Below are 24,781 nucleotides of genomic sequence, written 5' to 3'. Positions count from 1 at the left end.
ATTTTAGTATTTGGTCCTTAGTTGTTGGAACTCTTTGGGAAAGATTAGAAAGCGTAGCCTGTTGGAGAAGATGTGACATGGAGAGCAGACTCAGATTTCAAAGCTGATGCCACTCCCATTGTGCTTACAGACTCCTGTTTGTGGATCTGACTGTGATCTCAGCTATTGATCCAGGGACATGGCAACCTGCTTTTGTTCTGTTACCATAGACTCTAACTCTCTGAAAGTATCAGCCCATGTGAACTTTTCCTTTAATAAGCTGCTTAGTCTCCTGCTTTGTGATCAAGATGTGAACTCTCAGGTATTTTTGTTGTTGTGTTGCTTGTTTCCTGCTATAATGATGATGTGGGATGTCCTTCTGTATAAGTGTTGCAAATTTTGGTTAATGAATAAAGCTGTTTTGATCTATGTCAGGGAAGAATATAGTCAGGCTGGAAGACATATACAGAGAGAGTAGACAGAGTCAAACAAGCGCCATGTAGCTGTCAAAGGAGACAGATGTCCTGGAATTTACCAGTAGGCCACAGACTCTTGCTGATATATAGATTAATAGAAATAAGTGAATTTATGATGTAAGAGTCAGTTAATAAGAAGTATGAGCTAATAGGCCAAACAGTGTTGTAATTAATATAGTTTTTGTGTGATTATTCAGATCTGGGCTTCTGGGAAACAAAAGAACAGTCTCTGATTACAAAATGGCACACCAATGTGAGTTAACTACATTCACATAAATCCTGAAAGAGCTTAGAAAGGAATTGTAGACACAAAAGAACAGAGTTAAGCATGGCTTTTTGGTATCAGCATTCTCTGCTTGCTACAGGCATGACTCCTTTAAGAGATGTCTTTCTGAGTTAGCATTAGTGGAAAAAGTTGCATGGCTTCTTTAAAACCCAGTTCCTGGTTCATGCTGGCGGCAAGAACTGGCTTGGCTCTTTGGGGAGGGTCTGTTACAGAGCATTTAAATGTGGTTTGTTAGCAGCATGTTACAAATTGCTTAATGGATACATAAGTTCTCGGCATTCCTAATGGTGAGCATTAATCCCAGAGACCGTGAACATACCTCTGACATGTTGGAGTGGGTGGAGCAAACAAGCAGGGCCATGAAGTTGATCCTATCTATGCCTGCTTAGCATTTACAAAAAGGTAGTCCTGTCAGAAAGGATTTCAGATACAAAATATGACAGATTCATATATAAAAGACTTCTAAACGAGACACAGTGTGTTTAAAAAATGTACGTAGGCTTGGGAGAGAGGGAGGAGAAAGAGTTTAGACAGTTATAAAATGTGTTAGAGGCAAAACACTGCACAACCTCTTTAAGATCCTGCTTCCTGGCTTGTGCTGGCAGAATGAAATCTGGCTCTTTCTGGAGTTCTAGCACAATAATGGGGTCTGTGACCAGTGAGTTACAGATTGCTTAATGGTGAGATAGACCCACTGCATCCCTGGAGATGGGGCTGTGTGCATGGCTTGCAGAGGCTGTGAACATGCCTCTGCCATGTTGGACTGGGCAGAACAAGTAAGCAGGTCCATGGAGTTGGTGCTAGCCATGACCACTTTGCATTTAAAAATGAAGTGCTACTGGTAAGAAAATGATTACAGATATGCAATAAAGACAGATTCAGATGCAAAAGACCTCTCTATGAGTCAGTTTTGGATAAACATCCATAGGCTTGAGAAAGAGAAGAAAAAGAGTATAGACAGTTATAAAAAGAAGTTAATGGTTTAAAACAGAAAACAAAGTTTTTAAAGAAACAGTAAAAGTATTATAAATGTATACAGATAGTCATAGATTAACGGAGAAAAGAAAACTAAGCCACATAAAGATGGAATATACACAGAGAGAATGGATTAAGTATATTATCCTGTTTTCTTTGAATTTTTGACTGCAGAGAGACATTTGATTCTGGGGACTGCTAAGCTAAACTAACATAAAAATATCTTGACTTCAAAATTTGGGTCTAAGGATATATTGCTTTGGAAAAGAGGTTCTGCTTTTACTTCCACAGAAGATGAGAACCTGTGGATGCCTTCCAAGCTAATGTACTTTGATGGAACAGGACCCCACAAAGGTCCCTCTGAATCCCTAAGAATACATCACCCAACAATCAGCATGAAGTAATCTTAAGAATTAAGCCGAAATCCCCAAATATGATTTATAAATGTTTGTTTTCATTTAAAGGAGGTTGGTTATAAATGGTTAATGGTCACAGTCAATGTCTTTCTAAAGATACTTTGCATTGGTATGGACCTTGATCTATTGATAAACCTTAAGGTCAAATTTTTTATATGTATTCATGTTCTTATTTAAGGTATTATGTTTAAACAGCTCATTTAAAAATGTAATGCAAAATTAAAATTGCAGACTAATAGGTTGACATTTATAATAGTCAAACTTGTAGTCATGATAGGTTCTCTAGATATATAGAGATATATTTCAGTTTGATAGATTAATTTTCAACACTTCAGAGACTTACAGAATATGACATATAAAATGTTTTAAGAACTTAGACTTTTCTCAATAGTGAGAAATATCTGCTTCTGGCTGCACAATTTACTTCAAGTGAATGATGGGCATCAAAGAGGCTCCTTATAGAGTTGGCTAGCCATTTGGGCACAAAATTTCTCTTGCCTGACTGCTTGATGATATACTGTATCAAATGGATATGCAGTACCCACAGAAAAGTGACTGCTGAACTTGCCTAAAGAAGGTGAGACAAACGTCAGGGTTCCTGTTTCGTGAAAGAGTCTGCCAAACATTTTACAGGACACAGAAGAAAGTGACTGACAAACTGCCAATATAGGCACAACAGTCTTAGAAATTTTCTGCTTCATGGAAAATTGTGCCTATGGGCCTGTAGGCTGAAAATTGTTGCCCCAATGTTACAAAAGAACTTTGGGTGACTGCGCAGGCAGAGAAGAGTCTCTGCCAATTCTAAAGTATTGGAAGTTGCTTACAATGCACTTCTTTTTTACTTAGGTAATATTATATCCTTCTGGGATCTGTGAAGATTTAAAGACTAGATAGTTATAGTTATAGTTTTCCTTTATTATGATAAAAGATAAATTAAATATAAATATTGTAACTGTAATTCTTGCTTGATACTTATTTTTGTTATATGTAATTTTACTATGCTAAAGTTAAAACCTTCCTATTTAATTGGATAGAAAAGGGGAAATTGTGTGGGAAGTCTTTCTGTATATGTGTTGCTTTAATTAGTTAATGAATAACATTGTTTTGGCCAGTGTCTTAGAAGAGTAAAGCCAGGTGGGAAATCTGAACAGAGCTATAGAAAGAGAGTAGGCAGAGTTAAAGAGATGCTATGCATGTAGCTGCCAAAGGAGAAGGACACACTGAAACCTTACCCGGTAAGCCACAGCCTCATGGCGATATACAGATTAATAGAAATGCATTAATTTAAGATATAAGAGATAGTTAATAAGAGCTAATAGGTCAAACAGTGTTGTAATTAATATAATACCTGTGTGATTATTTGGGTCAAAATGGTCAAGAGACAAAAGAACAGTCTCAGGTTTACAGGATAGGATAACTATTGAAACATTTATAATATGTTTCTTGTTTGATATTGTCTATGCTGATTGTAATTCTAATTTTTATGTATGTTTTTGCCCCTTATTTTCCCTGGACAATACTTGATATTTGTTCTTATTGTATATATTTTTATTAGACTTAGAACTCTCTTATTTAGATAAAAGGGGGAGGTGCTATGGGAACTCCTTCAGCCAACAGTCTTTAAGATACCAGTCCACTTTGGAAATGGTCTCCTGTACTATAAATGCAGATGAAAAGCATGCATAGGCCTCCTGTGTGTCACTGGTCTATATCCTATAAATTATATTTTAAATAAATGTTGATTGGCTAGTAGTCAGGCAGGAAGTATAAGCAGGACAGCCAGACAGGAAGTGGAGGCCGGTCAATGGAAACAGGAGAATGCTGGGAAGAAGGAAGCCCATTCCTCTGCAGTCCTTTTCCCAGCTGCAGAAGAAGCAAGATGTGACTATCTTGCTGAAAAAGGTACCAAATCATGTGGTTAACATATAATAGAATAATGGGCTAATATTTGTTATAAGAGTTAATAAGAAACCTGAGCTAAATAGCCAATCAGTTTATAACTAATATAGAACTCTGTGTGATTTCATTGGGACATAACAACTGCAGGAACAAGGCAGTACAGAAACCCTGACAAAAAATGGTGTGCAATGTGTGGACGACTGCATCCACATCTCAGAAAGCTAAGGAATGAGATGGATCCAGCTGTCAAAGCCATGGCTTTAATCTTCTCCATACTGCTTAGCAAATTAAAGACTCACACGGTCAGAAAAAGAGAGCTATACAGTAAAGATAGATTCAAAGACAAAGAAAACCTCTAAATGTTTTACAGTGTGTTTTAAATACATGCAAGCATGGGATATAAAGTTCCAGCATCTGTCTCTGGTGGGGCTACATGGCTTCTCTCTGACTCCATCTCCTTTCTCCCAGCATTCAGTTTAGTTTTTTATGCTTAGCTCTACTCTACCCAATCACAGGTAGAAGAAGAAAATTTCTTTATTAACCAATGGTATTCAGAGCATACAGAGGGGAATCCTACATCAGCCCCAGGATGAATTTAAGACCTATCTTTCCTCCATCTATCTCTGTATGGTTTTATTTCTCAGTTCAGATTCCTTGTCACCAATGCATCACGGATCAGAGAGTTGCTCACTAGTCCTACACCATCTTGTGGAACTAGCGGGTATTCATAGATTCTCAAAGAGGAGGAGTCATTGGCTTCTGTTGAGAACTCACTGAGAACCTCCCATAGGTCTCAGAAATACCCTTTAAACCATGATTACTTATAGGGCCTTGTTAAACTCAGTGGGCCACATTAATATGAGAAAGAGATGGGTAGGGTTGTAGAGAAGAGTGGAAGGGAGAAAAAAATGTCTGTAGAGAAGGGTGGGAGGGAGAAAAAAGATGGCAGGCTGAGAGTAATCAGTGTGTTTTGTAAAGATATAAAATTGTCAAAGAATAAGTTGATTTACTAAAGCATATAAAAATCCATACATATAAGTATACTATTTTTTTTTTCTTTTTGGGAGCCGAGGAACAAACACAGGGCCTTCAGTTGCTAGGCAAGCACTCTAACTACTGAGATTCCCAAACTCCCTTTTATCATTTTTTCTTTTCTTTCCTTCTCTCCCCCCCTTTTTTGGTTTATTGAGACAGGGTTTCTCTGTAGCTTTGGAATCTGCCCTGGAACTTGCTGTGTAGATCAGATTGGCCTCAAACTCATAGGGAACCACTTGTCTCTGACTCCTGAGTGCTGGGATTAAAGGCATATGCTACTACTGCCCAGCTTGTAAGTGAACTATTCTTGGAAGATAATTTACAGCATAATTATTTGAGGACTATACAAGTTGAGTAGTTCTTTAAAGAATAAAATGTAAAAGAATAAGTTCAAATAATGTCAGTCAGCTTGTTACAATGGCATTATTTGGATGTGTGATTTAACCAGTTGCACTGCTCCCTAAGTTCATGCCGGGTTTAAGGCTCAACACTTGTCATCTTGAAAGTCTTAATGATTTTCATCTTTGTCATCATGTTTTGTAAGTTAAATGTATGGTATGATAGAATGTGCATTGTTGCTTAAGTCCTAAACTCCTGGAAAGACCTAGTATTGGCTAACCTGTCAAAAATTTAGATTGTATTCTTTGTCAAACTACTCTTCTCTCAGCTAAACTGTTTTGCCATCCCTAATGCTAGCTTGTGGTCATCACCATAACTAACTTTAGCTCTCCAAATATATTGAAGAAGAGACCACATACTTGATCTGGTTCCCATTTGCAGTGGGAGATGCAGATATCATGAGATTTTTCTCTTTCAGAACTGCTAAACATGGAATATCCAGTCCGGGTGTGTGTTTGTGTGTGCATGGATATGTGGGGGGGGGGGAGGGAGGGAGGGAGGGAAGGAGGGAGGGAGAGAAAGGTATAGCACTCCCTGTAGATACTCTATCTTAGTAGGAACAAGATGTTAGTAGTGTTTTGAATGAGATGCTCACATAAAACTTTGGTATGTAAAAAAATGGTTACCAGGTGTTGGGAGGAGGGGCTGAAATGGAAACTTTTATAATTTAATAAAAAAAAAAGAAGAAAACAAAAAAAAAATTGGTTACCAGATGGTGGGTGCTTAGGAAGGATTAGGAGGTGTGGCCATGTTAGAAAAAAGATATGGACTGGGAGTGGACTTAAGTTTCAAAACCCCCTGTCATCCCCAGTGTTCTTTATCTTCCTCCTGCTTTCAGATCAAGATGTGAGCTCTCGGGTTTTTTTCCCTGTTTTTTTTTTTGTTGTTTTTTTTGTTTGTTTGTTTTGTTTTGTTTTGTTTTTGCTTTTGGTTTCTGCTATGTCGTCTTTATTCTTCCATTATTGTTTCTAATACTCCCCCTGAAACTTCAAATCTAATCAAAGACTTTCAATTGTGTTACCTTGGTCAAGGTGCTTTCTCACAACCACACAGTCCTTTGCAAGTTAGCTGAAGTTTCTAGGAAGGAGTTCTCACAGACCACTAGTGCAGCAGAGGTCATCATGAGATAAAATGGACACTGGGGTTATGAGCCTTATTCTACTTGATCTTGGAATTCCTTTGTTCAACCTATGCAGGTATCTCTGGAGGGAGTACCCTCAGGGTGAATTGAAGGCCTGTCTTTCCTCCATTTAACTTTGTATGGTTTATATTTCTCAGTTCAGACTCCCTGAGGCACCTGGAGGGAGATTAAGACAATTAGAAAAAAATGATCTTGTAGATAAATGAAAAGATGTTATAGTTGCACAAAACTAAATTGGGCCATATAAAGATGAATTGTAAACTTCATGCTCATAATGTGGTTTCACCATATTTAATGTAGGGGTTCCTTTCCTTAATAGCAGAAGCCCCATGATACATTGGGAGAAAAATCACAGAGGGAAAGAGCTTTAAAGGATAGTACTGTTCATGGTCCCTGTCCCTGATTTACTAGAAGGGCACCCTATTTTCTTTTTTTAATGTGCAGTACCAGGTTATGTAGCTGGTACTGATTGTTTCAGAATTAAAATCAAATAGAAAATGCTCAGGAAAATGTGGCAAGAAAACACTCCTTGAACTAAAGATGCTTTTTGGAATTTTGGGTGGATTAAAAGATCAGTAATTGGTTTTAAAATGATATAATTGAAGGATTTATGATAAATAAGTAAATATAACATATTAATAATGATAAGGGTAATACATATACATTGAAAAACTTGTGTTTTGGATAAATTAATGTGCTTCCAATTTTTATGAATATTTACCTCAAGTGAATATTTTCAGGAAATATTAAACAGCTAAAATATAGTGCTTAAAATAAACAGAACTAAATTGGTTTTCCAAATCAATCAATTTTTGTGCATACTTTAGTCATAAAATCAAGGTGACCTTCATTTTTCAAGCAAAGAGTTGTATTGGCATTGCTGCCCATTTGCTTAGTCTGTAGCCATGCTTTATATCATGTGGCATTAAAGAAAATGCAGACTACAATCTCATTCACTTATTTTCAGTTTAGTTTTCCCTACTACCAGGGCTCTTTTTTTGGCAAGTATGCAAAATATCCAAAAGAGGAAACAGTTAATGACCCTAAAAGCCAGTAGCTTAAAATCAACTGAAGAATAAGCACACTGTTTTCCGAAACAAAAAGCATTCCTATAATAGACAAGTTTGCTGTTGATCTGTTGATGAGAGTCTTTTGTTGTAAAGTCTATAGGTATATCACCAGAGGTCTTAATGCAGATGAAATTAGGCATTTTCCAAGGAAAACACATGCAATAGTATTTTCTTGTTACTTTCTAGACATTGTGTTTGAATTTAAAACTTTGCCCTTTAAGTGACCACTTTCTGCCATAGTCTTTTATGTATCTACATGCTTTTCTTGCAGATTCATGAGCTACTCAAGTTTTATGTTTCAAGAGAGACTTTTTGGCTATGCTGTATAACCATTTTATCTTAATGTCTTACTCTATATAGTTTCCCTTCCCAGGGAGAATGCTTGTGAATAGTGACTATGACAACAAAGATACTTTTAACTTAACTTATCTCTTGTATTATACAGTGTTAGAGCACAGAAGATATTCTGGCAGAAATAACTATTAAATAAATATTTTACAATTGATTAAAGATGGGAATGAAAGACTAGCTAATGTCTCTGATTTTTACTAATATAGTCTACAGAGGCTTGTTGTAACAGATAGTTGTAGGGTAGTTTATTCTATGTATAATAACACATTGTATTTGTCTTCCATTGGTATTCATACAAGATGATGGGAAACAGATAAGATCTCCTGAAAAAAACTGGGCATATTGTGGGGAGAAAGAAGGGTGGAAGGGGAAGAGGAGGGGAGAAGAGGAGGAAGAAGGAGAACATGAGGGATCTGCATGCTCAAGAAGGGGGAAGGACAGAGAGAGAGAGAGAGAGAGCAAGGAAAGATATCTTGACTGAGAGAGTCATCAAAGGGCTAGTGAGAAACATGCACTTGGAAAATTCTCAGGAATCCACAAGGATGACTCCCTAAGACTAAGCAACAGTGGAAAGGACTCCTAAACTAGTCTTCCCCTGTAATCAGATTGATGACCATCTTAATTGTCATCATAGCACCTTCGACCAGCAACTGATAGAAGCAGATACAGAAATCTACAGCAAAACACTGAGTTGAGCTACTGCAGACCAGTTCAAAAGGAAGAGAAGTGATAATATGAGAAGGGTGTCAAGACCATGATGTTGATACCCACAGAAAAAGCTGACCTGAGTTAATGAGAGCTCCCTTATTTTGTACTGAGAGTGAGGAAACCTGCTTTGGATCATACTATGCCCACCGAATGTGAAGGCTTGAGCAGTCTGTAGCACCACTGGCAGGGGACCAGGATATATCCCTAGAACTTGAACTGGCATCTTGGATTACCCTTCAGAGGGATACCTTGCTCAGCCTTGATATAGGCAGGAAGGAGGGCCTTGGTCTTGCCTCAAAATGAAGTGTCAGACTTTGTTGACTCGCCATGGAAAGCTTTGCCTTCTCTGAGGACTGGATGGTGGGTGGGAAGAGAAGAGTGGGACAGGAGGGGGAAGGGAATGGGAATGGGGAACCTTGTAAAATGAGAAAACATAAATTTTAATAAAAATATAAAGTTGATAAAATTTATTTAAAAAAATTAATAAAATCTGTGATCTAACTCCTGAATTATGGAGCCAATAGCTAGAGAAGAAGTGTTCTTTTTCTTGAAGAATGTGGTTGTTAGTCGGTTTTCTGTACCCCAGGGATAGCTCTACAGCCACATGCACATGGCCAGTGCCAAATGGACTCAAGGATATAATAAAATAATGATAATAATAATAATAATGATTAATAATAATATAAAATAGAAAGTACAGTTGAAAGGAAACAGGTTGTCATGTCCTGGGGGAGGTAGAAAGGACATAGTATGTTGTAGATAAAATAAAATACATTTTGCATATGTGTAAAATTTTTAAAAATAAAATATGACTTAAAAAATAAAATGGACACACCTGAGTCAGTGAAGCTGTAGCATATATCCATGTGTCCAAACGTGTTCAGAATGAGTTTCTCACTTTTTTGTACTGGCTTACTGGGTGCCCATTCCCTGACAATTTCTCAGAAAATTAATTTCTAAAATCTAAAGTATTTTTTACATCAATTACCCAAAAGGTGCTTGACACTAAAGACATTAGGTTTGGAAATAAGTTGATGTTTTTCAGGAGTAAAAATAATCTTTACAATTACAGATTTTAATATAATTTAATATTTGCTAGATTTCTAAAGTTATTTAGTAATGACTAACTATACTGACATTTCAATTATCTTCAATAAATAAAATATTCAGTGCCCTTTTCAGAGAGGAATACATTTCCTGAGGAGACAGATAATATCACACTTTAATATAAGATGTCTATAGCTTTAGACTCTGTCATTTGATCAGGTTGTAAGAACATGAAAAAATACAGCATAGAATGCCAGCATCACAGCTGGGTCAAATCAAAGTTATTGCTTTTGTTGTTGTTGTTGTTTTGGTTTTTTAAAAAAACAACACTTTCTACTGTTGTCTGATAGCCAGTATATTGTTAGTAAATATTTAAAGCTTTCTTTTTTGTTTTATTTTAAATAGAATAGCACCAGTTTTAGAGAGTTTTTGTCAACATTTGTTTTAAACAATGGGGGTGAAAAGATGTATCCAAAGATAAAGAGCATTAAAATGCAAGCATAAAAAGGAATGATGTGTCATGCATGCCGAGTTACATTTTCCAACAAGGCACTACGGTTGATATTTTAAACAGGTTATATTCCCGAACACCAGTGGACTGTAAATAAAAAGAGACATACAAGGTTTCTAAATACATTTTGTAGATTTAAATCTGTTTCAGTGTCAGTTCAAGTAGTTACAGCTGCCAGAACAAAGATAGGAAATTCAGAATGAAAGGATGAGTCTGAGGAAGAATATACTTAATAGTCACCAAGCTTTATAGATGGGGGTATTGAATGTGTGTGTGTGTGTGTGTGTGTGTGTGTGTGTGTGTTAAGAAGGTAAAGAATTTGAAATCTTGCTTCAACTTTTAGCACCAACAGTAGAATTAATTTTCAGAGGCATATCTTTCACAGTAAACATGCTTTGGATATGTCAGGATTTCTATAAACACAATTTTTTTGTTTGACTATTAATGATAAATGCTTTACTTTTACCTGAAAAATTACTTTGAGGTGAACTACACGTTTTATGTTTTTATTTATTTATTTTCACCACAAACAGAAAATTAAAATAAAACGATTTCTTGGTGTTGCTTTCTTGTTTTGCTTCCAAAATAAAAAATGGTTTTAGTACATTTAAGTGAAGTTTAAAAAATAAAAGCAGTTGTAAATTTATGTCCCACTGATTGGCAAAGTCAACTGAGTAATATATGACCTAATCCACAAAACTGAAGCCCTATCTGAGAACTGTTAGTAAAGCTAAGAAGCAGGATGTAGTTGGAGACTGCTCATTTGTTCCTGGCTGCTCACTCCCAAAATAACTACGCAAAACTGTATTAATTAAAACACTGCTTGGCCAATCATCTAAGAGCATTGCTAGCTAGTTCTGATATCTCAAATTAACCCATTTCTATTATTTTATATTTTACTATGAGGTTTGTTGTTTACTGGTAAATTAATTATAAGTAAGAGTAATCATTTAAATGGCTTTCCTAATATTTCTTAAACATGAGAAATTTGGTTTTTGTGTCTAATGTAAATTTTTATATAGTTTTAGAGTTCAAATATCTCCATACTTTTGGCTTATATTTTATTTCCATATTCATACACAAAGTATAACCTCATAAGCCGCATTATTTTTCTACTCTTACTTTGATCTTGATGTTACAGAAGCATTTTTTTCATAAGGGCCTTTTTATTAGTTTTTTCAAATGTCTTAGAAACGCTCTTACTATGTTTCCAAATTTTAGGTTAACCTCAAACTGTTAAGCTACATTTGTATCCTCCATGTGGCTCTCCTGGCTTTCTCTGCCTACTTCTAGGTTCATGAGAGCCAAGTCTAAAGCTCACAACCTGGTGGGAGGTTTTTTTTGACTTGGAATCGTATTCAAGCTTAATGATCACAGCTTGGTTGGAAGTTTGACTTGGAATCATATTCAACTCCCCAGTTATGGAACACCAGTATCCTGCATTATGGTGGGGAGATTTTACTTAGCTTTTTGTTTGAGTGTTTGTTTCTATTTTGTTTGATAAACTATGTTTAAATGCTGGGCTGTATAAAAGGGTTTCTTAAAAGAGCCATATTTTGTTTCAACTTTCTCAGGTTCTAGATGGATATTCAAGCCTCATGTTGGTATGCCAGAATTTAGTTGTTGGTGTTTATTTTACTCTTTTGGCGTTTTGCTCTTTACTCTTTGTGGGGGCTGATATCCAGCTCCCAAATAAATCACACATAGCATCTTATTCTTTCTTATAAATGACCAACCTTAATTTGACTTATGTCTAGCCAGCATTTTTAACTTCAATTATCCCCATCTGAACAGAAAAAAAGAAAAGAAAAGAAAAAATTACCCCCATGTACCTTTTGCCTCTGGGCTTTTTCCTTTTTCCTTCTGTATATTTTACTTTTATCCTTACTCTGTGGCTGGCTGGGTGGCTAGGTGACTGGTCCCTTTTTTTTTTTTTCTCACTCCTTGATATCTTTGCTTCTTCCTTTTCTCCCAGACTTTTCCTCCTATTTTTTTCTTTCTGCCTGACAGCTCCTCCGATCCTTTCTCCTGTCTTGCTGTAGCCATTCTACTCTTTATTAGATCACCAGGTGTTTTAGACAGGCAAAGTATTGCAGCTTCACAGAGTTAAACAAATATAACACAAAATAATGCAATACATACTTGCATTTCTAAATAATTATTCCAGAGCATAAACAAATGTAATACATCTTAAAATAATACTCCACAATACTCAGTTTCTTCCATGATCTTGTACTTCTGTGAAATGTCATTATGTCAGTGCCTTGATTCTTGCTTGATTTTTTTGCTTGATTCTTTTTCTCTCGACTTTTTCACCCCAGCCTCACATTAATTTTGCCTAGTCTCGTTCTTTCCAGTCATTCCTCAGAGAACGTATATGTTATTTTTGGAAAGACCCACCTTTATACTCTAGTTTCAGTGTGCCTTGGGCTTCTCTTTAGCAGAACTTAAATAGTGTTAATTTGATGTTTGTGAAATTATTGGCACAACACATTAAGGTTTTTAAGTGATCTCTCAGTATAGTACACTTGGAATATACTCCCAAAAACACACTGAGTAAATTTATTGTCACTTTCCATTTTGAGTATAATTTAATGATATATACTTATAATGATTAAGTCAAACCATTTTACTGTGCTTTCTTATCATGTGTTATTAAAGAACTGTGAGAAAGACCCTCCAAGGTCTTGAGAAAACATTGTCAAAGATACTGCAAGCAGCATGATTGAATATCTTATTTAAACTTGTTAGAAAGCAGTGAGTCTTAAAATTTGGTTCTGGGACCCTAATAGCTATGAACATTCAGCATTCGTGTTAATCCCTTGTATTAAACACAAGAATAAACAAAAGAGTCATAGCTTGTATTATTTTACAGTCGTCCATTCCCTGGACATTTGCCATTTCACACAGTTGACTTTTGAAAACTTGTCCATCAGAGAACTTCAGTTACACAGAAAATGGTGTGACAAAAGGTGTCATTTCAAATTATGAAAAGGGAATACCTTCTCACATGTAAAGCTGACTGTGAGATTTTACTAAGAATATGTATGGCAGTATTTTAGTTCATTGATTATCTCTGTTCTCTTTCAAAAAGTCTCTAAATATAATGTAAATATTAGTGCTTAAATCAAAAAATTAATGCTTTGTTAATATTCTTAAATAGAGATGTTTTGTGAGGACTACTTAATGGTAGTTTTGTACGATATATGTATGGGTACTACTTATTATTTGTTTAATATACCTTCTTACATCTAGCATTATACTTTAATAGTTTGTATATTTTTAAATTTATGTGCTTATATGTACCTGCATAAGTTTTTGTGTACCATGTATATACAGGTATCTTCAAATGCTGTGGGATTCCCTTCTGTATACTGTGAATACTGTTTGTTAATAAAGAAACTGTCTTGAGCCTGTGATATGGTAGAATAGAGCTAGGTGGCAAAAACTAAACTGAATGCTGCGAGAAAGGAGGCAGAGTCAAGAAGAACCCATGGAGCCACCACTGTAACCTTGCTGGTAGGCCACAATCCTCATAGTAAAATATAAAATAATGGAGATGGGTTAATTCTAGATGTAAGATCTAGCTAGCAATATGCTTAAGTAATTGGTCAAGCAGTGCTTTAAATAATATAGTTTCTGTGTGATTATTTTGGGAGTTTAGACAGCGGGGAAAACAAACAAGTGGTCTCTTTACAATACTCAAAGACCAGAAAGAGTCAGATCATGTGTAACTGAATTTACAGGCATTTGTAAGTTACTTACTATGGGATCTTCACTCAAATCCTGGCCATTTGCAATAGCAATATATGCCGTCAACTGCTGAGCTATTTTATCAGCCTCTAGTATTATATTTTTAATGAATTATATTATTTAAGAAGTGTAAAACAAGTGTTTTTGTGGCATGATTGAGTATCCTTTGGGTATATAATTCACAGTGGCATATCTGTGTCTTCAGGTAGGTTGATTGGCAGTTTTCTAAGAAACAGACACTTTGACTTCCAAAGTGGCTGTACAAGTTTGCAATACCAAGAGCAACGGAAAGTGTTCCCCTTGCTCCACATCAGCTCCAGTATGAGCTGTTGCTTGTGGTTTTTAATCTTAGCCATTCTGACATGTGTAAGATGGAATCTCAAAGATATTTTGATTTGCATTTACTTGATGGCTAAGGATGTTGAAAATCTCCTTAACTGTTTTTCAGCTATTTGAGATTCTTCTATTAAAAATTCTGTTTAGATCTCATTTTTAATTGGATTTTCTGGTATTTTGTTGCCTAGCACCTTGAATTCTTTATATATTTTGGAAATTAGCCCATATTCAGAAGTGGGGTTGGTTAAGAACTTTTCCCAATCTGTAGGCTGTCACTTTTTTCTACTGATGGTGTACTTTGCCTTACAGAATCTTTTCAGTTTCATGGGGTCCCATTTATTAACTGTTTATTTCATTGCCTGTGATATTGGTGTTCTGTTCAGGAAGCTGTTTCCAGTGCCAATGCACTTGAGATTATTTCCCACTTTCTCTTCTATCAGGTTCAGTGTGTCTGTCTTTTATCCAGTTGGAATTGGGTTTTGTGCAAGGTGATAGATATGGATAGAGCTGGATTCCTCTATATATCAATATCCAATTAGACAGTAACCATTTGTTGAAGTTGCTTTTCCTTTTACAATGTATAATTTGGGCTTCTTTGAAAAAATAAAAGATGTCTATTGGTGTGTGAATTTACATTTGGGTCTTCAATTTTATTCCCTCGATCCACATTTTTGTTTTTATGCCAATATCATGTTTTTCTATTACTATATTTCTGTAATAGAGCTTAAAATGAGGATTGGTGATGCCTCTGGAAGATTTTTGATTGGATAAGGCTGTTTTAGCTACCCTGGGTTTTTTGTTTTTCTATATAAATTTGAGTACTGGTCTTTCATAGTCTGTAAAGATGTGTTGGGATTTTGATGGGAAATGCATTGAATCTGGAAGACCCCAGTTTATACTCCTGGCAATAGCACATATGTATCCTGAAATGGGTGCCTAGTCCAATTGTCATCAGAGAGGCTTCATTCAATAATGAATGGAAACAGACGCAGACCCACAGACAAACATTAGGGGGAGTTTTAGTAATCCTACAGAAGAGAGAAAAAAAGATTGTAGGAGTCAGAGGGGTCAAGGACACCACAAGAACACCCACAGAATCATAGAACCTGAGCTCAGTAGGGCACACAGAAACTGAACCAAAAACCAGGCAACCTGCATGGGACTGACCTAGGCACTCTGGAAATATGTTAAAGTCATATAGCTTGGTCCTCTTGTGAGACTACTAGAACGGGGAACAGGAGCTCTCTCCTATTCTTTTACTGGCTTTTGAGACCCTCTTCCTTGTATTGGGTCTCTTTTGCCTAGCCTTAATATATGGAGAGTTGCTTAGTCTTAAGGCAAATTGATATACCATGATTTTTTGTTACTCATGAGAGACCTGCCCTTTTTTAAACAGAAATGGAGAAGAAGTGAAGGAGTTTGGGGGATGCAAACAGAGTGGTGATGGAGGGATGAGACTAGAAAGAGAGAAGGAGGGGGAAACTGTGGCAGGGAAGCAAAATTAATTAATTAAAAATATAAAAAGTGTAAAACATTATATTATTTTTTGTGATGGACAAGTAGATTCAATGAGTTTTTTGCAATCAGAATAAAAGTCTGATATAAGTATGAAGGAAATTATGCAAACATGTTTATAAATATATTTATTTAAAGTAACATTTTAAATATCATATTTGTTTGATTTCTACAATACAATCAAGAATATATTGGGTTATATTGTTAGGTTAGTTAGTAGCAGTAGTAGCCTTTGAAATAATCTGCTAATACAATTATAAAGATTTGCACAACAAAATATTTTATTTGACTTTGTTGATTGAAGGTAAATCTGAGGTTTATCAGCAACAGGATTTATGTATATTTCACATTATTAATTTTTTCATCTGTCTCATGCACATGTAGTAAAACTTTTAAAATTTTATTATGGCATATCCATAGGTATAAGAATTCTTACTTGGCATTTTGAAGTAATTATGAGGGTCACTAAAAATTATCAAACTTGCTGGACAGAAAGGTCCAATTTGTCCTTTGCTCAACTCCTTCCCTTGTTAACTACTTGCATAAGTAAAGTACAACAAGAAAACTGGAGTTGACATTTGGTACATCCACAGTGTGTGTGTGTGTGTGTGTGTGTTTGTGTGTGTGTGTGTGTTTGTGTGTGTGTGTGTGTGTGTTTTATCACATCTATAGCATCTTGTCATATAGTATAAAGACAGATTATTTTCAGAATGATCATAGGGTCTTTTCTTGCTACCCTACCCAGGCCACATCACTCTTCCAAAATATATTACTCTATTTTTCTCCAATTCTATATTTTTTCATTTCAAAAATGTTATACAATGGAATCATATGGTATGCATCCTTTTGAGCTTGTCTTATAAAATCAGCATCATGTCATTGAGGGCCATCCAAGATGCATGTATTGGTTGTTTGACTCTATTTAAATTTGACTAGCATTCCAATACATTCAGATTTAGTACTCTTTTTTAAGATTTTTTTTTCATTTTTATTTTTATTGAGCTCTACATTTTTCTCTGCTTCCTTCCCTACCTCTCCCCTCCCCTTCAACCCTCTCCAATGTCCCCATGCTCCCAATTTACTCAGGAGATCTTGTATTTTTCTATGATGTGTATGTTTTCATAAGTGCATGCCATGTGTGTAAATGTACCCTTGGAGGACATAAGAAAGTACTGGACTCCTGGGAACTAGAGCTACAGAGAGTTGTCAGCATGCTAACATCGGTGAAGGAAACTGAGCTGGTGTTCTCTGGAAAAGCAGCAGTGCTATTTACCATCGAACTATTTTTGCATCCTTCAGCAATATGATATATTTGTCAATAAGTCTTTTTTTTAAATTTATTTATTTATAAAAATTTCCACTTCCTCCCCTCCTCCCCATACACTCCCATTCCCCCCACTCCCCCCACCACTCCTCCTCCCTCTCCAGTCCTAAGAGCAGTCAGGGTTTCCTGCCCTGTGGGAAGTTCAAGTTGCTCCCCTCTCCCTCCAGGTCTAGGGAGGTGAGCATCCAAACAGACTAGGATCCCCAAAAGCCAGTACATGCAGACAAAACAAGACCCAGTGCCATTGTCAATGTCTTCTCAGTCAGCCCCCATGTCAGCCACATTCAGAGACTCCGGTTTGATCACATGCTCGTTCAGTCCCAGTCCAGCTGGCCTTGGTGGGCTCTCATTAGATCATAGAACCTTAATTTGGCGATGGATGGAGAAAGAGACAGAGACACATATTGGAACACTGGACTTAACTCCCTAGGTCCAAATGAGAAGCAGAAGGAGGGAGAACATGAGCAAGAAAGCCAGGACCAGAGGGAACCTTCATCTGACGATAGATGGAGATGGAGACGGAGACTCACATTGGAGCACTGGACTGAGCCCCCAAGGTCCAAATGAGGAGCAGAAGGAGGGAGAACATGCAAAAGGAAACCAGGACTGTGAGGGGTGCGTTCACCCTCTGATACAAAGGGACTGATCTAATGAGGGCAATAAGTCTTTGAATAGCTGTTAAGGAAATGTAAGATCACATGGGTGGTGATAATTAAATGACTGCTACCCATACATGAAGAGACTTAGGAGACTGGATAAAGAGGAAAGACAATATAGAGACATGGGAGAAGTTGTCCATTGGAAGACCTAGCAAACCATCTCAAGTGGAATCAGTCCTTTTGATAAATTCTAACCTATAGCACTGTGAAAAAGAAATCGCTTCTGTAAGTCATAGAGTTCATGGTGTTTGTTACAGCTGATTTAGAAACTAACAAAGTGTATAAATTTAATTATATTTTTATAAATCTGTATAATATGTGTTTATTGATGTTTTCTGTTATAGTCTGTTATATTTCCATCAATTTTCTAATTGCTTCTTAGAAGATGTTTTAAATCTTTGTATCTTTTCTTTATCACATTATGTAATATAATTATGTTGGGGAGAAATTAAAGACGCAGAAAGGCACGAGTGTTTTTGTCTGGTTGCATCAGAATGTAATTCTGTAGTGAAATAATGGGTACACTTAATTAAATTTTAAGTCAGTTTCAGTACTTTTCATAACCTCATAAGGATAATATCATTTCAATGTGTGTATACTTGTGTGCATACATATCTGCGTGTGTGTGTGTGTACTTATCTCTGTTTGTGTTACTGTACTTCTTCAAAGGGGTATAGTTTCATGGTTAAACATGCAAGCAGGGAACAGTATGAAGAAGCAGTGCGAATGACCCCTGGATGGATGAAATAAGCAGCCTCTACCGCTGGTGTGTCCCAAAGAAAGGCTGAACTGGACATTGATGTAGATAAAACCATGCTGAAGGATGAGCCACAGAGAAGATATCTGCAAGGCTGTATGCTAAACCTGCTCCTCCAAAGACAAAACCAAAGCCTAAAATGGTGCCTGTGAAGAAAGGAGAGATGGTAAACAAGGGGAAGAAGAGGAAAACTGATACTGGTATGGATGTGCATAATCCTATAGAAAACAGAGAACAGACAAGAACAGACAAGAAATGGGAACAGACAAGGCACTGGAAGCTGAAGACGCTGGAGATGTCAAGTGAAATATTGCATTTTTATATCTGTGAACTTCTGGTGACTGTGCAGCTTGAAATATATCAATTTTTATAAAAATGCAGAATTTTGTTTTACTTTTCTCAAAGCAATGTTGTTAGCACGCAGAACACTTCATTGATTTTTTGGGGTGCTGGGTCAAGTGTCACTAATAAAATGTCTCCCATGCTGGATTAATGACAGAAAATGTTTTTCTCTGATAATTTTGAAGGACTACTGTTGGCTTTTAGTAGACAACCTGTTGTTAAAATATGCAGCCCCTATGACACAAAATGCCTTGTGGTGTGGAAAAACTCTAAATTCATTTTTATATCCTCCTCCTCCTGTACCATCTACATAGACTTAACTCCATTAAAACCTGGGACCTGTTGGAACCTGACCCCCAAAATTGATTTTGATAGTCTATTGAGTCTATTGGACAATCTAGACCTTGAAGAGACAACATTGAGAGCCCTACAGTGACAATTCCTTTTATAAAAGACTGTGATTTTCAGATTGATAATTATGCCATTTTTATCTAATTCCCTGAAAGTTAGGGTTGGCTTGGGTAAAGTTGTTAAACAACAACCTCAATGTGAAATTTTACCCCTAACTCTGACCTCTTCCTCCTTTTCAAAACATTTAATGAAGAATTAATCTGATTTTACAGTGGTTTTCTGATTTTGGTAGTCTACACAAGAAGAAAGTTTCGAAGTTCTTGTATACCATTAGTTATTGTTGGTCCGTGTCCTGCATGAAGTACGATGATTGTTTATGGAAATTACGTTTAGTAAAGCTGGATACAATTAAAAAATGTTAGCTAGAATGTTTTCCAAATAAGCGTTAATTATAATTAAAATAATGGTATTATTTGTTTTATTTGACATTTAAAAAGGATGGTGGCAAATGTGGACCAATCAAAACTCAGTGCATTTAGCAACATTTTATTTATAGCCAGCTTTCACTGTCAAAATTAAGTACACATTTAGTAAGAAATACTGGTATTTGACTATGTTAAAAAGACAAATAGCCATTACCGAGAACTTTATCTTATCTGTCCATACTGCTTAAGCTATAACAAAACTCTTTTTTTTCATCATGAAAAGCAATATAGTGTGTTACATGAACATGGCAACTAAACTGAATACACGCCTGACAGGGACATTAAGAAAAAAAAAAACATAACTGGAAGACAGTTTGAGATACCAGCAAAGGGACTTACCATCTTGATCTGTGGTCACTGTAATAGCGGTGAAGGGCTTGGGAGAAATGCTCAACTCAGAAACTCCATTCATGGCTTCGATTTCAAAGGTGTAATTGACGTGAGACACGAAGTCAAGCACTATCACGGAATTGTTGATCAGCCCCGTGTGTCGTGGGATGAAGCGGAGTCCTCCACCACAGTCTTCACATTGGCTGTTGTCTAAGCCGCACTTCTTACAGATTACACTGTATGTGAGATCCTTCCTCCCTCCTGTGTCGCTAGGTGGGCTCCATTCCAAAATAAGGGCTGTTTCATTGATGTTAAAAGCCACATTTCTAGGAGCTGAAGGTGGCCCTGGAAAAAAGCAATGAGAAAACAAAATGTACATGCATAGAACAATGAATGGTGGTGCTACATTGAAATCTTCATGAATACATGCTGCTGATCTTTAACATTAGCTGGAGATCATTTTCTTACAGGAACTGTAAGAAATTGTTTAAATATCTGATGACGTTAAATGAGAAAGTGTGTAAGAGTGTACAGCATATTTTTAATTTTTGAGTATTTAAATCCCAACATTTAATGTCAAAGTCCATGTATCTCCAAAGTATACTTTTCAGGTTTATTTGCTATAAAATATGTAATGGATAGAAATGATAAATTATGAGATGCTCATTAATAATATTATCATTTTTACAATTTGAAACCAACTAGGGTATGTATACTCAGCATACTGTGTTCAGTCTTTCAGTCCAAATACTGTCATTATTGTATAGACAAAACATCCATCATTTTCTTTGCCAAATTCAGAGAATCTATTTTCCAAGATCGAGAAAAAGCATCTTAAATTTAGGGTGGTCAAATTGTTTAGGAATGAAAGCAAATGGAAATCGAAGACTGCGAAAAACTTTTTCATAGTGCCTTGTCAACTTGAAGCCATACATGCATTATGACATAAGGTCAAACCACTATATTTTTATTTAGATAATGTTCACTAATCACGAGGAATCTAGATCTTAACTGTGAAAATGTCCCTACAGAAGGCTCAGCCAAGCCTCCCTTAATTGTCATCAAGGACCCATTCTTTCTAGTTTTCTATGTATATCACAACTCACATAGTATTCAATAGCTTTTTATTACCAGTCATCTTGTATACCAATCATTTTTATACTGATGTGAGTCCTTCACATCTCAGTTTCACTCCATTCATTGAGCAAATATTAGCTGAGGGTCTCATCGGTGCCAAACTCTGTGTTAAGGGCTGTTTTAATGCCATGGAATCTATGTACTGTGAGAATATTGTTTACGAGACAAAGTTGAAAAATAACATTTTATACAAGTGCTGGAACAACCAACACTGTGTCACAACTTTTAAAAAATCCAGAATAGTTCTTCAAATTTCTTTTGTCAATAAAAACTGCTCAGTAGGTAGGAATTCTGCAACATCCTTTTAGGACAGAAATTGAAATTGTGATTTACACATCTTTTTAATATAAAGTTATAGTCATTTGTTCATTAAATTAATACTTTATATAGTGACTACTATGTGACAGATACTATGATAGATGTGATAGACATAATTTCTGCTTCACTGCAGGTAATGTTTAGTGAAAAAGCAAGAAAAACACTTAGATTAATGAATTCAAATGATAGTAATTAGAATTTTAGAATATTAACAGGCAGGAACTGAGGTAAAAAACTATCAGAAGGAACTTAAATATTTGGTAGCAACAAAAGAAAGCATTTTAAGTGATAAGAAACCTGGTCAGAGTATGGGAGGAGTATTAGGGGTCAAAAGTATGTTGTTGTAGTAGAAAATTTTGAAAGTCTTGGAACAGACAGGGATACAGCTGGATTGAAAAGCAGATCCACGAAGTGAGCAGTAAGGACTAGCAAGGGGCGCCATAAATAACTCAGGATAGTTACACTACCTAGAGCAGCTAGAAAGTTTTGAGTGTTCAACAGAAGGAAATGTGTAGGCGTGTGTGTGTGTGCACGTGTGTATGCATGCATGCATATGTGTGTGTCTGGAGGCATAGTGCAAGTACGTGTGTGTTCGTGGGTATGTATGAAGGCATGGAATGCCCCAGAACTCACATGCAGGTCAGAAGGCCACTTTGAGTGTCAGTTTTTACCTTCTATCTGTTTGAGACTTGATCTTTTCAGTTGATTTTCAACTGGCTTTTAATTCACAAGTTTTTCAGTATTTTCCCTGTCTGTTTTCTTTCTTTTTAGAGGAGTTAGGATTATGAAACCTTCCTCTATGCATTTCCATTTCTATGTGGGTTCTATAGATTTGAACTCAGCCCCTCACGAAAAGGACCTTTCTGTATAGTGAGCCATCTTTCCAGCTAGACTTGAAGGTTTTAAAGCATGGAAGTGATATGTTTTAAAACACATCAGCGGAAAGCATGGTGCATGGTCTAAGGAGGCGGGCATGGCAATAAGATCTCCTATATGCTGTTAACAAGCAGAATATAAATCATAAATCTATGTGCGATACTAAGAAGTGTTGTCTGGCTGTTCTTTCCTCTTGTGCTGTTCTGATGTCAGTCACATATGGGCAGGATCTTCCAGAAACCAGTATTCTATTACCTAACACTAGTCCTAGAAATGTGATGGGAATTTTTATTAAAGGTTGTTGAGTTTTTATTTTAGGTCATTTCATGTATCATTGGGCTTACAGATAGGCCTGCCTTTAGACAGGAAAATATGGAGAAACACAGGATTAAATGTGCATTTTATCTTCCTCCTAAATATATGCATGGGGGATAAAAATTCATTTTTCTAATAATACCTTAATGTGACACATTCATATTGATGATTTTTCTCTTATTTATAATTAATACAACTAGGAAACATTACCAATTATGTTATGGGTGTCCACAAGTATATAACTGTCTGCTTGGACATATGTTAAAAACTTAAACATAGAGGCACCCTTCTTACTCAAAGGCCCTCACACCAATTTGCATGGTGATTAAATAGCTTTTTAATTGCTGTTAAATTATGCCAGCTAAACTGTGATTTCATGCAAATATTAAGCTGTAATGACATGTACTGAATCATTTACTAAGATTTAGAACTTGGAACCAAGAGAAACAATTAATTCTAATCCTCAGATTCAAATAAATTATATGTCACCGGGCTTTTCTGAATGTGGCCTGATTGTTTTTTTATCATTTATAAATTATACAAAGCTTATATGACACCCTGAAAACATAACATGGCAGCAATAATGCATTTAGAGATATTTGTATTGAAAACTCTTAGGGATTCCCTTATGATGAGTTTTTTCTTTGGGAAAACAAATAACTCATATTGAATAGAAGCCAACTCTTATCCTCGCCCTCCAGACTGACTTTATAATGAGAACTCAATTACTCTGATCTGTAGCAGCATTTATCAGATCCACAATGTAAAAAGCTTACAATAAAACGAACTTCAGTTTTTGCTACACTTTCTACTAGTAATATTATTTTCAAATAGGTTCTCTACCCATAAACATCTTTTGCTTCAATTTGGATTTTCTCTTTACACTTTGAATGAATAAAATCCCAATGTTCAAGCAAATTGCCAGAGACCCAGGACAGCCGTTTATTCTTTTCCTCTTCCCCAGAAAGCATCAGGTTCCACAGACGCTGCTTCCTCTTATTCCACAGAGTCTGTGTATGTGATAGCTTTTTGTTTTATTATGGTTTATTCTCTTAAATGAAAATTGTTTTTTGTGTAGCTGTGTCTTTCAAAATATCTCTGTGCAATATATGAAATCCCACATGATATCAAATAAAACAAAATTCAGTGTTCAAATGAGAGTCTTTTGGCCCATTGCCACTGGATCAAAAGTAATACAATTTGTTTTGCTGTGTTGACTTCAGCATTTCCTCAACATTGGTTCATTGCATCTTATAATCTAAGAAATATTTGTAGAAATACTAGATTTCTACAGAATGGTCTAAATCAATGGTTCTCGACCTTCCTATTGCTTTGACCTTTTAATACAACTGTATTAATAGAACTGTATGTTCCTATTGTTGTGGTAACCCTAATCATAAATTATTTTCTTTGCTGCTTCATAACTGTAATTTTGCTACTATTATGAATCATAATGTCTGTGTTATTTGATGCCTTTGGATGACACCTGTAAAAGGGTCATTTGACTCCTAAAGAGATCGTAGGCCACAGGCTGAGAACCGTTAGTATATATAAAGACTGACTGAGAAGTAAAGCAAGGTTAAGGATTATATTTCAACTTTTGTGTGATGTTTCATTTCCCTTTTTAATATAATAAATTAATTCTCAAAATGTCTTTTTTTGAAAATATCTGTCTAAATTATCATACATACAGCTAAAGATGGATTTAACTTTTATATTTTTTGGTTGTTGTTATTTGGTTGGTTGGTTGGTTTTTTGAGACAAGTCTTCTCTGTGTTGCTCTGGAGGCAGTCCTGGAATTAACTCTTGTAGACCAGGCTGGCTTCAAACTCACAGAGATCTGCCTCTATCTGCCTCCCGAGTACAGGCAGTAAAGGCGTGCACCACCACAACCCAGTTACTTTTTGGTTGTTAATAGTAAAGAAAATTAGACCAAAATATTATCATTTAAATCTGAAATCTGAAGTCATGTGCTGAATGCTATGGTGCC

General features: G+C 36.0%; 1 protein-coding gene across 2 annotated transcripts in view; it reads right to left on the bottom strand.

The window, feature by feature from the left end:
• Epha6 (EPH receptor A6) overlaps positions 1-24,781 on the bottom strand; it is a 917,499-nt gene that overhangs the window by 527,214 nt on the left and 365,504 nt on the right. For both annotated transcript variants that reach the window (XM_048422770.3, XM_085685660.2), the window contains one exon: positions 20,155-20,490. In XM_048422770.3, the coding sequence (XP_048278727.3) occupies positions 20,155-20,490 (336 nt within the window). The remainder of the gene's footprint in view (positions 1-20,154; positions 20,491-24,781) is intronic.

This window comes from Myodes glareolus, chromosome 2 (genome assembly GCF_982192425.1).
Source record: "Myodes glareolus chromosome 2, mMyoGla1.1, whole genome shotgun sequence".
Taxonomy (NCBI): domain Eukaryota; kingdom Metazoa; phylum Chordata; class Mammalia; order Rodentia; family Cricetidae; genus Myodes; species Myodes glareolus.
Note: the sequence above shows the minus strand (reverse complement) of the source record. Positions and strands in the feature narration are given on the sequence as shown.